Genomic DNA, 13,672 nt, shown 5'->3' with positions numbered 1-13,672 from the left:
GCGATCTCGTATAGAAAACTATTCCACGCGTATATAAAACAGGTCCGCGGCTCCGAACCGTAGTAAAGGGACCTCTGACTAATACGTCGGGTTCGTGTCGGCTCGTAGCTGAAAAATAGCTTTACTTTGTTGTCTGGGTCGACTTTGCTAGCGAGAGACAGAGAGAGGCGTTGAAAGGCTGCTCCAACAGAACTTATTGTTTTCGGAGGAAAACAGGAACACGGTGTACAGTCGAGTCTTAATAGCTTACTTACAACTGGGCTCGTCAGGCACTCTTCTTGGCTGCAGTGGTTATTATTATATTTACATGCTTCCAGCTCCTGTTTCTGCTCGATGACAGCTCGTACTTTTCCTTTTCCTCCCTCGCTCACAGACACATAACGGGTACAGCAGTCCATCCTCCCTGCAGCACGGACTACACTGCCCATCAGGCTGCATGCTTTAGGGCGATGCCTGTAACACTCTGCTATTGCCTTCATATTAAATCAGTTTTGTGAATAATTTTTAAAAATATTTCTTCAAGTCATTATGCGAACCGCAAGTAGAGACATGGGCCGCGAGATTGAGACACAGACATCAGAGCCTCTTAATGCGTTTTCTATTTGGGTTTCCAGCGGCGTGGAATTACCAAAAACAGAGAGGGCATAGCTGAACATATGAAACAGGAAAAGACCACCGTGTAATCCATTTATTTATACCATTATACCACCTTTTTAACCGGTAACTGTAACGGAATACAGTTACTCATATTTTGTATTTTAAATACGTAACGGCGGTACATGTACTCCGTTACTGCCCAACACTGCTGATCATGTTGTACTTAACTGATCCAAGCTCAGTACATTTGTCAGAATTAAATTTTATGCTGAAAAAAATGTGGTTTTCCATCTCCTAATACTACAAGGTTTAGTTAACGTTTCACAAAAATAGCTGGTAGAAATGTCCTCCAAAGAGCTACTTACTTACGTTCAGTACATTTAAAATATTTCACTTTTACTTGAGTAAAGAAGTTGAATCAGTACTTAAACTTTTACTGGAGTATTTTTAACAGTAGTACTTGTACTTCTACTTGAGTACAGAATGTCTGTACCACCTCTGCTATTTTTCGCCAGTACGTGTGTCAAGTTCACGTATCTAAGTCTGGTCTCATGTGTACAACTTCCTCTTTTATTTTGATAGTCCTCTGTCTGTTGCTTGAGTCTTCCTGACCCCAATGGAATTAGCATAAACGATGATCCTTTAAAAAAACTGGTGGTAAAAGCAGCCCAAGCACAGAACCTGTGGGCACTCTTTGTACATTAGTAAGCACGTTGAAGCTGAGCTTCTATTTAGTGTAAACATGTCATTAAGTTACCTCAACTTCTTGTTCAAAGCTACCACGATACAATTTACAACACTTAGTGAAAAGATGCAGATCTACAGTTAGCAGGTCTTTATTTTCTAATTCATGATTTCTCCTTGTTTTGCTCAGCGGGGACAACATACATCTTTGGCAAAGGTGGGGGCCTCATTACATTCAATTGGCCAGCCAATGAGAGACCAAGCACCAGGACGGACAGGTTGACTGTCGGCTTCAGCACCTCCCTGAAAGATGGCATCTTAGTCAGAATTGACAGTGCACCTGGTCTAGGGGACTATCTCATGCTGCATATAGTAAGTTCAACTCAAAATATTGTCCTTGAATAATTTGTGATTTTTTTGTCCTTTTATTGAGTTTTTGGTTCCTTTTTTTACAGTAAAGTAGATTCATAGTTTTATCCCCCAGCATGTTCCACAGGCTTCAGCTGTCACAATATGTGGATTTTAGAGAGAAGGACACAGGACTATGTATACAAGAACTCATTACTTGTGAAAAAGAGAGGGACACAGAGGACAATGAAACACTAAATATTTAAACTGATAGAAATTAACATCACTGAGCCCTGCTCTCAAAAACTGACATAGATGTAAGACTGTCTGTGAAGCTGGACCGGGAATCCCATCAGCAGTATGTCAGCAGGGAAAATAGGTCAATGTGTGCAATGGCCCAAAAACACAAGCCAAAAAAAAGAGAAGGCTCAAAGGAAGAGATGCCGCACTTTCCTCCCTCACGTCATCTCACTGACTGGATTACTTCTCATTACAATTTAAGAAATCCGAAGCCCGACTGTAACAAGGAGACTTTTTCCCCTGCAGACATGTTGATGGAATGTTAGGATTTCCAGTCGTCTTTGGTAAGACGCAGCTTTGGTGTGATATGCATGTAGTAACCTGTTATGTAGTACTGTTTGGCTCAAACAGGCTCTCCTCCACACAGTCCTCATTCATAAAGTGCTTTACAAACCCAAACATTATGGCTAACAGGCGGATTTTACCGTTGGAGTGCAGCTAGCCAAACAGTCAGATTTTGAGAGCAGGGGTCCGTGATGTAAATTAGCCTTTATATGTGTAGTGTTTCACGTCCTGTTTAATAACTCTTTACTCTCATTTCAGCAACAAGGCAAAATTGGAGTGACCTTCAACATCGGCACAGTGGATATCAGCGTGCAGGAAAGCAGCACCCCAGTGAATGATGGGAAGTATCACGTTGTCCGTTTCACCAGAAATGGTGGCAATGCTACACTGCAGGTGGATAACTGGTCTATCAATGAACATTTCCCACCAGGTACAGTATTAATAAATCTGTCAGCTGTTAAAGAAAAACAACTGGTATTAACTGGTAATAATGATGCAGTGGGGTTGTGTCATTATGATACGAGATCACTGGGCAGCATGTGCTTCAGTAACATCAGATTTTAATTTCTAGCATAAAACGGTGTCTAACATAGTGGGCTTTATCTGTGAGGAGCGAAACACATTACGTACTACCATACTGCATTAGGGATGTAACTCTGTAGACTTTGGATGGACATGTTAGACGCGTTGTCCTAAAAGTAAAGACAAAAAGAATGATGTTCCAAGCCTCCATCAGGATTTCTGAGGATTGCTGTATTAGTGCTAAAGTTCAGGGCCCCTGCTGCTGTGATGGTTTACAAAAATCTCCTTTCATTTGTAACCCTTTTACATGAGTGAAGAGCAGAACTCTGTTAGCAGTAGTGTTTTTTATTCCTGTGTTTGCTCCAACTGTCTGAGATAATTTGATATCCCAGATCGCACTTTGAAAAAGCACAGATTGGCAAATGATGATTGCTGTGATTCGTGCAGCCTGTCGAAACCCAGTACACACCCACATACCATGGGGTGGTATAATGGAACTATGGTGACTTTATCATACTGACACAATGAGGATCAAGTGTTTGTGGAAATACTGAGAGGAAGGAGAAAGCTGTAAGAGTCAACATAAAGTCTTCTGACCAGTGACCTGTTATGGATAGATTGAGGATAGCATGTTCTAGTTTCTGAAACTGTGCTTGTTTAGGATGTGGCAGAAATGCAACCTAACATTAATTGTACACCTATGTGGCTCACTAGTGACCTGGTGGAAGTTAAGGGGTTAAGTCTGTCAGCTGAAGTATTTTCAGTGTCTCTTCTATCCTGTAGTCAAAGTAGTTTGAACAGTAAGGAAGGTATATTATCAGTTGTGTTTTGAAAATCTGATACATATTGAATCAATAAATAGTCTTTGCATGAACCACATCCACACCTCATATGCCAGAGATATGAGGTAAATTCCATCTATGTCCATACAGAATCTCACAGCTGAAAAGACTTGGGAGAAATTTAAATAATGACAAAAATAATTGCCCTCATCCCCTGGGTGTTGGTATTTGTTCCTCTAGCTTGGGTCCTCTGAGAGTTTGAGGGCTCTGCTGTATCTTAGCTGTTCCTCTGATGTGCCTGGAATCTGCTGGAGCCATTCTTCCAGTTACGGGGTCACAACTCCTACTGGTCCTATTACCACTTGGCCACTTTAGACTTTACCTTCCATATTTGCTCCAGTTATTCCTTCGGGCCCTGGTACTTGTGTATTTTTTGTACTCCTTCTTCCTGAAGTTACTATCCACTGGGATTTCCACATCACAGCTGTGGTATACCTTCTGTAGTTGAGGTCAGTCTGTAACTTCCTGTCAACTGTGGCAGACTTCAGCTGGAGTCTCAGTACCTGGCCTACCTTCTGGAGATATGTCCGGTATATCTGCCTGTCTGACACACATGATTAGGTTAGGGCTATCAGTGATGAGAACTTAGACATCACAGGGTTAACCTAAACGAAATGAAAGCACACAGCTAGAAAAGCCAGAAAGTTCTGGGTTTGAATCTTAGTGGTGCCTGGCTCATTGCTCTGGTTTCCTCCCATAGTCAGAAGGTTAGGTTAACCCTGGAGCACAGTTTCACGTGGGAACTAAATGAACACATGTAAAAGCATACAGTTATGTTTAGGGTCATCATTGACGATGACTTTGACTTCACAGGGTTAACTGGTGATAAGTGGTGGTAAGGTGGAAACAGATATAGATATAATACAGAGCTTTCATGTGGAGCTTTGAACATCACGTTTAAAACGTGTTATAGAAATGCCCATTAATTGTGTGTAACCATGTTTGGACCTTGTTCTGTGAGGTCTAAGTCACATAGGGCTAGGTTTGTCAGCTGGGGTTGTCACTGGATGATGACTGTTTTTGTGTGACATTATATTAACATACAAAATTGTCACTATTACCCCAGAAACTACAGACAAATTAAATCCAGACTCTAGAGAGCGTCTGGCTGCAGGGCCTTGTGCAGACTGCAGAACAATTTCCATCACGTTCATGTCCAAGACAAAATCCCTTAAGTCAAATAGAATCCACTCTGGCACCCTCCTCTACTAGCCTGCGCCATCATTTGCTTCAGTGCTTTCGATCATTGATTCAGTTTCCCATGGGTAACCAGCACCCTGGAGTCTTGGTAACAGTGTGTTTGAGGCAAGTGTAACGGACAAATTGTTCTGCTGTTCTGGCCAACAACATTTCTGCCTCCAGGAAGGGTCTTTGAGTATAATGTTTTGTGATTCAGTGTGGCACTCTTTGTTAGACAAGCTTTCAAGTACTGAACTATTTGGCAGCGCTTCCTGGCACTTGCCCTGGATGGATACATGATGTACACAAGCCTTCCACAGTCTTTTCACAAGGCTGCAGTAGTGGAGCAGTGAGGTGTTCAAAGAATGGTGCAGTGCTGAGGGATGGGCCTTCAGTTTGTCCTGTAAACCTGTGCCTGTTCCTATAAACTCATCTCTTCAAATTGTAATATTTTAAACTGTTACATTTTTTTATTCTATTAGATATAAGAATAAGATTTATGTAAGACAGTTTATATGAAGGGTAATATCTTATAATCTATAAACTCTGCTGGAGGGTAATCTATGTGTAACCAGTGGCTGCAGTGTTTCTCTGAGCTTATCAGGAGACCTATTCGGTCATTTGTCCTCACACACATATGAACTTGAGGAACATTCCATGCTTAATCCATAGGGCCCACTATTTGAAGCTATAACAGTTTCAGCTCTTCTGGAAAGGCTCTTCGCAAAATTTAGAAGTGTGTTAATGGGAATTCTTCACCCTAGAAACACATTTGTGGGATCAGATACTGATGTTGGAGGAGAAGCCCTGCTTTGCAGTCTCTGCTGTTTGTGATGATGCTCTTATCACAAGGGTGTTGTATTGAGTTGATGCCAAGACTCTGTGCAGGCAGATTCTTCCACACCAGACTTCAGACACCAGCTCTTCCATGTCTTTATGCTTTGAGCACTAGTGTCTGACAGTACAGTCTTTTCCCGTGTGTTTTGAATAAACCGCGACATCTTAAAGGCCGGTCCATAAAAATATTGTCTTGAATTGAATACTTCTGGCAATATAATGCATGTCAAAGGGAAAGCCAGGCATCCTCACCAGTAAACCTATTGTTGCTGGTTGTGTCTTCTTTCTCTTTCTTTCAGTCTCAAGACAGAGTCCATGGCCATAAGTGAAAGTAGACACAGAGCAATAGCTTTGCTTAACAGAAGCTGTACCCATCCATCTGTCCATGATCCACGTTGATCTTCCCCCGATCATGGATAAGACCCATGATTTGATGTCCTCATCCAGAATCTAATTCCCACCCCACAGTGGCCAATTCACCCTTCACTTTTGAGAATGATAGCTTGTTTGTAAATGAACAAGATAGATTTGACATACTGCAAATCTCTCGTTAAGAGTCCTCATTTTAAACCGTCATTTACATAATCCTGTGTAGTTTTAAAATATGATGTCCATAATTACACATGCTGCCCAGTCGTGGTGCAACGGATCAAAAATCTCACGGTTCGGATCAGCAAAAAAAGAAAAAAGACAAAAATGTAACATTTACTTATTTACTTATTTACTTATTGAAGTTTTTTTGCCTGTTAAAAACATTCAACTCAAGACTCATTCCATACAATTATTAAAAACATATAATAGGGCAGTACAGTCTTTGTATCTACCACTCAACTCAATTCAATTTTATTTATAAAGCGTCAAATCACAACAACAGTCGCCTCAAGGCGCTTTATATTGTAAGGTAGACCCTACAATAATACACACCGCTCATTACATCGCGGTGTATATAACGAGCGGTCACGGTCACGTAGCTTTCCGTTGCCCTGGAGCTCCGCCCGTTTGTAGCAGTTAGGGCAACAGAAGATGCCTGGGACAGTTCAGCCATAACTTAAATCTTTTCCTGCTCATACATGCTTGGAACGATCTTGCCACTGAAGTGGACGCGAACGGGATATCATAGCGTGGCTCAAGCACGTTCATCATAGTTTAAACCTCTTGTTTTGCACAACGTCTGCAGCTAAACACCCCAGTAGCTTCTGTAATAGCTTTAGCCCGGTCGGACTGGGCAGCAAAGGGCTGCTTAAATACCGAAAACTCCTCCGCTCCTCCACTTGGACCGCTAGCGCTGACCATAACTATCGCTTGACAGACTGACCGCGCGCACCGAACCGTGGAGTGGGATCGGATTACGGATCAACCGTGATCCGCTGCACCTCTACTGCCCAGTGAACTACACATTGTGTTTGGATCGGCCCTTTTTTGTGGTTTATGCTGTTTTACTTTGTTGTTTTACATTAATGACAGCCCAGAAGTCTTTTGAAAAATTTTCATTTTACTCGGGCTCATCCTCTTTGGTATTGGCTGAAATATATGTTACCTTATACGGTGAAGATATATCTAATCATTTTGATTGTCACTAAAATTTAATTTTAGCATGATTGAATGAAAGCACTGTTCATATCAGTTAAATAAGCTTGGTCTAGCCACAGAGAGTGTGCATTTGATGAATCATACAATTTAGGGGTTAAAATTGAGTCAAGTCAAACTGAGATGTTGAAGATTTGTAACAGACAGGTGAAGGTGAAAAAATAGAAGCAATATTATTAAAGATAATTTCCAAAAGTCTGTTAAGTTTATTTTTTCAGAAAGATCCAACTTCACAATTGTAATATGGCACCACCTTTTGTGCTTTGGGTGCTGGGTTACTTTTAGATAACAGGACTATTTATACCTGTACAAGAGGAAAACGTTTACAAATCCTAGTGAAAATGTATAGAAAGTGATGAAAAGATCGAAACATTTTATTTTAAAAAGTCTTCTGGTATCACAGCAACAAATACATGTGGAGAAAGTTGGAATAAACACAAACATGCACATCAGCTACTGAAGTGGGAAGGCAGTTTGAGGATTTCTCTGTGTAAACATCATATGTGCTGTATATTTAATGAAGATTTGGGGCAAGCTAATATTGTCAGAGAAGAGCGTGATCATTTTAAGAACTTTGAATGAGCTCTGCATAACCTAAGGGAACTCGTTTTCAATGATGACACACGGCTGCTGAGTGACGTAGTTTTTCAAAGCACAGAAATCAGTCCAACTCGTCTATGGTCATTCAATAAATGTAGCCTTTTTAACCTTGGATCGTACACTTGACTGAGTCAAAGCCTGAAAATGTCAGTCAAGATAAACACAATCTGTTAGCAATCTGCCAGGTATGCCATCAGGCTCACTGGCTTTCTGAACACTGACTCTTGATTGTTTAAGATGAGACACTGCTTGCTGTCACCTGCAAGAAGCAGTGGAAGAGAAAGGCCAGCAGCACTAAGTCTTGTTCACATTTCCACACAGCTTGTTGTAATCTTAAATGTGCCTGAGTTTGCATGGGCCTAAATAGTGTTGAGACTTTCATAAAATCCCACTTTACTGTATATCTGAGTATCAGTCATGACAACAGAGCAAACAGATACTGTACATGCTGTGTAACTAAATGGCTAGCTATTACATAACAGCTATCAGGTTCATCTCAACTTGCTTGCTTAACAACATTTTGACTTGCAAAATAAGCAGTTTTTCCCCATTTAGTCTTTCATGTCTACAGATGATCATTTGTTGAATTTTAGTGATTGATTATTATCAATTTCTAATGTAATGTTTGGTAGTGTTACTTACTGTTGATGTTGTAAGTGTAAAAGGAGTAAGGCAAGTTGCTCTGGAGCAAGCATCTATTACATCCTTTGTAGGAAATTTTTACCTGAGTTTTTCACGTCACAGGCTGTTAAAAGAAATCTAGCGAGTCTTGAAAGATCTTATTTTTTAAGGTATGTGAAGATACATCCAGTGACAAAAAGTGATAATGAATGAATTTCATTGCATGAAAAAGTTACCCCTAAGACATTACCTACCAGGTAGGCAAACCTGACTGGTAGGAGGGATTGTACAGTTTCATTAGAATATAACTTGGTATTCGGAACACATAGGATTAGGCAAGTTTTTAAAGTGTTTGTGATGATTTCCATAGTAAGAAAACTAATCTTGCATTAAATGTGACATCAGTGCATACGCTACACCAGGAGTCTCCAACTCCAGTCCTCAAGAGCTACTGTCCTGCAGCTTTTAGATGCATCCCTACTCCAACGCAGCTGGATCAAATGGTTGGATGACCTCTTTTTTTTTCTTTTTTTTTTTTTAAACATTATGTTTATTGACTTTCTAAATTAATTCCCTTCATAATGTCTCAGAAACTCAGTTAAAGGTAACCATATTTCTTCAAAATCTACTCCCTTTCCTCTGACAATATAAGTAAGTCGTTCCAATACAATACATGATGCCATCTCCTTCACCCACATATGACTTGAGAGTACATCCACTTTCTTCCAATACAAAGATATTAAGCGCCTAGCTTGCAGGAGGCCAAAGTCAATTAATTTTAGCTGTCTGGTCTAAAGTCACAGTTCTTTGGATATATACCAGACACACACATTTTTGCTTCAACAGGTATATTTAGATGACCTCTTTAGCATCCCATCAAGTTGGGCAAAGGCCTGATAACAAGCCAATCATTTGATTCAGGTGTGTTGGAACAAGGATGCATCTAAAAGCTGCAGGACAGCAGTTCTGAAGGACTGGAGTCGGAGACACTGCTCTACACAATGTGAAGAAGAAAAAAGTCAGGATTGTAAACAAAATGTTTGGTAACAGCCAAAGAGCCAAAGATGATGAGCCCTGTGCATCCTCTAACCAACAACCGTTTCAACCAAAATGAATGTTTCTGCTAAATTCAGATTTATTTTGTAAATGTAGCTAGAAATTGATATTTCCTTCATGATGTGACTCCGGTCATCGATCTGTGTTTAATACATGTGTTTTTAAACTTTAAAGGGAACAGCGACATTGAACGCTATCAGATGGCCAATAAGAAAATTCCTTTTAAATTTGCCAGACCAGTAGAAGAATGGCTACAAGAGAAAGGTAATTTCAAATCAACCTGATGTATCTGATTGTGCTAATGTAAAGTTAACTGTAACCTCTAGAATAGCATGAAAACCTCTGAACATGAATGTGAACCCACACACCGCTTAAAAATGAGAACTCACCAAAGAACTAGATAAGTGAATGAATTTGTACAAAAGCAATGTCACTGAAAGTTATAGAAACAGAGCAGCAATAACTGTGAAGGTTGTGTTTTTAATTTAGCGAGTGTGTACACAAACTTCGTCCACAGAGGAGATGTCATCTCCCTACAACCGCTGCACTTATGCAGCTCACATCTGCCTTTCAGCGTCTCCACTACGCAGTAGTGAGATCAAGCACATCTGATTCATTCCTTACTAATTTATTTTCACCAAATGATGTGCTGTTAATGGTTCTTTTTATGTTCTGTTGGTAAAATTCATCATGCAGTTTTATGCCACTGTGTGAGAAATCTATGTTTCAGTTTAGTACATATAATATCATTCAGTTTTAATAAAGGAATACATTATGTATTGTAAATGAATTACTTTTGTCATTGTAAGGTGGAATCAACAGCTAAATATGTGTAGTGTAATGTTTGAGGTTGGCTACTGTGCGCACTGTTGCAGTTTGCTTAGTATTGGGTTTTAGTGGCACTGCACCTGGGTGTTTGCATTTTTGTTTTATTCAAAGGTCCTTTCTTTGTTGACAATATCTTACTCTGGATGTCTTCTCTAGGGCGGCAGTTAACAATTTTCAACACACAAGCAACAGTGGCAATTGGTGGTAGTGATCGTGGCCGGCCCTTTCAAGGTCAGCTCTCGGGCCTTTATTACAATGGCCTAAAGGTGTTGAACATGGCAGCTGAAGGCAACCCAAACATCAAGATTAATGGCAGTGTAAGGCTGGTAGGCGATGTACCTAGTGTGCCAGGTTCAGCCAGGACCACAGCCATGTCTCCAGAGATGACAACATCCTTCATTGAGACTACTACCATGATGTCCACTACGACCACACGGAAACACAGATCTTCCTCAACTGTACAGGTATGTATGTTCTTATGACTATACATACAGGAAGCAAGAGTCATATTTGTTGTTCTTCAACCTTCATGATTTGATGCATTAACATTTGGTTGCACTTTCTATCACGGCTCGGTAATAAAGTGGTAATAGTAGGGTAACAAAGCGGAAACAAGAACGTAATAATGTGGTAATTTCTAAGTTTTTACCATGCAATTGCCAAAGTAATAACCACTTAGTATCCAAGTAATATTAGTCTGGTAGCAACAGTGTTCACACTGAGTAATATTACATGCAAATTTATGTAATTGGATGATAAGAGCCCAAAAGCTGAGGGTAATAATGTGGAAATACAGCTCGGTAATAAAGTGGTAATAGTAAGGTATCAGGGAAGAAACAAGAATGCAATTGTGTGGTTATTAACACTCAATTACCCATGGTCGTTTCTGTGTAATATGCACGAAACAGCTGCAAAATGCAAATTACCTGTTTCCAATTAATTACATATGAATAACCCATTAAGGCTAACTTAAAGAAGTGTGATTATTACCTGGAAATATTGCTATTAGTTTCTGTGTAATAAGCAGGAAACAGCGCTGCAAAATGCATAACTGCCTGTTTCCATTTAATAATATATTAATAACCATGTAATAACCTTTTAAAGCAAACTTAAAGAATAGTAATAACTACCAGGAAACACCTGTGGAAGCTTTTGTGTAACAAGCAGGAGTTTAATACCATGGTCATGATCGTAAATTAAAACAAGCATCAGGAAATAAGTAATGAACCGGAAACACTTGTGCAAAATGCAAATAATTCAGTTTAAAAGAATAACACATATGATTACATTAGACTCGTATTGGAGTTTAGATAACGCTCTTTCACATGGATGACAACACATAATACGGTCAATCTATTTCAGGAAAGAAGGAAAGAAAGTGGAGCACATTTTTAAAATGTCCTGTATACAAAAATAAGATGCCATCCATCTTCCCCTGCTTGTACAATTCAGGGTGGGGGGGGCGCAACACCATCGCCCTGCACTGCCATCCATAGATCTAGCTGGGGGTGGATAGCTATATTCTGAGTACACTAAACCTCCACCCTAAACTGTTGAAAACTGGAGTGCTTTATTTTTTGGTGACTATGTCTTATTTGAAAGTATAACTAACCACATCTAGTTGTCTGTCCATATTTACAATATTAATGATCAGCTTATTTGATGACAGCATCACTTTTATGCAACCTTAGTTTTTAGAACTACTCTAAGTATTATTAGCTAAGCTAACATTAGCTACTAACTTGCTGTTAGCTACTCTGTTAGTGGTGTAAGTTGACAGTATGTAACATAGATTAATAACTACAAGTCACATGGTGCTAAATATAACTTAAGGAATAAAAAAGGTTTTACATACCTTGCAGTCCTGCAGCAGTTGCTGTAATATGGGTTTGACTCCAAATGTATTGGTATAATCCGTTGGTTTATGCAAGCATGGCTCTATGAGGCCAAAAAGGATGCAAATGGTGGCTAAAGTTAGCAGTTAGAGTAGAATGTAGGCAGCAGTCTGCCACGTACCGCCAGCCAACTCTTTGCAAGCTGCTTCTATTTATGCTTATTAAAAAAAATCAAATGCTTATTGACGAGCGACTATAGCAGTGTAGTCGTGTCTAACTCCAATAATGACCATAATTTTTAAAAAGGTAGATTCAATATAACTATGAAACAGGCAGGTGAACACATGATCCACTGTGGCAACCACTAAAAGGTGCAGCTGGAAGAAGAAAACTTAACATAAGGAAAATATTAACTGAGGCCACAGAGCAAAAAAGTCAAAAGCCCACCTCCCATAGATATCATACAACTATTAATGTTTTTGAAACCAGAAGAGTCAGCGCCTACTGGTCATTAAAAAGAATGTAGGTTTATTGCATTTCCACCGGCTTTACTTTACAGACTCGAATCTATATTCATGCTTTATGTGCAGCTTATAGTCTGGATACAATTTCAAAGGTTTTACACGTTATCTGAACCTAATACAAAGTAGTAGCAGCTGAAAGTGAATGTCTCATTGCTGTGTTGTAGTATCAGATTATCTCGCTTGTGTATCTGCTGTTCCCGTTTTAGGGAGAGAAGGGAAAGACCGACTGGAGTATCTTGACAGATTTTAGAATATGAAATATTTTTAAATATTGAATATTTTTAAAGGATTTTTCTTCTGATGAAAAAGAATTAATGATTTAATATGATTCAGAGCAACTGCTGTGAAGATTACTTGTGATGATTTAGCACTATAGAAATAAAAGTAAAAACTGCATTAATGCAAAGAGCTCATCTGTCAGTTAACCTATGTTAAAAGTATCTGTTTACCGTTACACAATATTAAAGACGTGGGCATTCACAGCTTGGCATGGTTTGGTAGATTCCAGAGTCTTTTGTGCCAAATTTAGGTGTAAAAGATTAAAAAGAAACTGGGGCAAGGATAACAGCCGAACTACTCTTTGCTTGTTGCTCTTACTGCCCTGCTTGGGTTTATGTCAGCTGATGCAAATGGAATAGCTGCTCTTTGATATTAAATGTAAAACCATCTGAATGTATTTAATGTTAGGAACCCTTAGATAATATTGGTAGAACTACTATTTTTCAAATGTTTATATGAGTTTTGTTTATTAGTAAAAAAACAAACAAAAACAAACCAAAAAAAACTCAACTCAAGGTTCTATTGCAGAGCCTTTCAGTTGAACTCAGATCATCTGTACATTACAACATCTATTCAATTCAATTCAATTCAATTTTATTTATATAGCGCCAAATCACAACAAGAGTCGCCTCAAGGCGCTTCATAGATACAGAGAAAAACCCAACAATCATATGACCCCCTATGAGCAGCACTTTGGCGACAGTGGGAAGGAAAAACTCCCTTTTAACAGGAAGAAACCTCCAGCAGA

General features: G+C 39.4%; 1 protein-coding gene across 1 annotated transcript in view; it reads left to right on the top strand.

Moving 5' to 3' along the window:
* nrxn3a (neurexin 3a) overlaps positions 1-13,672 on the top strand; it is a 128,827-nt gene that overhangs the window by 97,916 nt on the left and 17,239 nt on the right. Inside the window, 4 exon segments of the mRNA XM_080293469.1 lie at positions 1,472-1,653; positions 2,473-2,644; positions 9,633-9,722; positions 10,443-10,750. Coding sequence (XP_080149595.1) covers positions 1,472-1,653; positions 2,473-2,644; positions 9,633-9,722; positions 10,443-10,750 — 752 coding nt within the window.

This window comes from Astatotilapia calliptera, chromosome 19 (genome assembly GCF_964374335.1).
Source record: "Astatotilapia calliptera chromosome 19, fAstCal68.1, whole genome shotgun sequence".
NCBI classification, from domain to species: Eukaryota; Metazoa; Chordata; class Actinopteri; order Cichliformes; family Cichlidae; genus Astatotilapia; species Astatotilapia calliptera.
The sequence above is the reverse complement of the archived record's forward strand: the minus strand, read 5'-3'. Positions and strand labels throughout refer to the sequence as shown.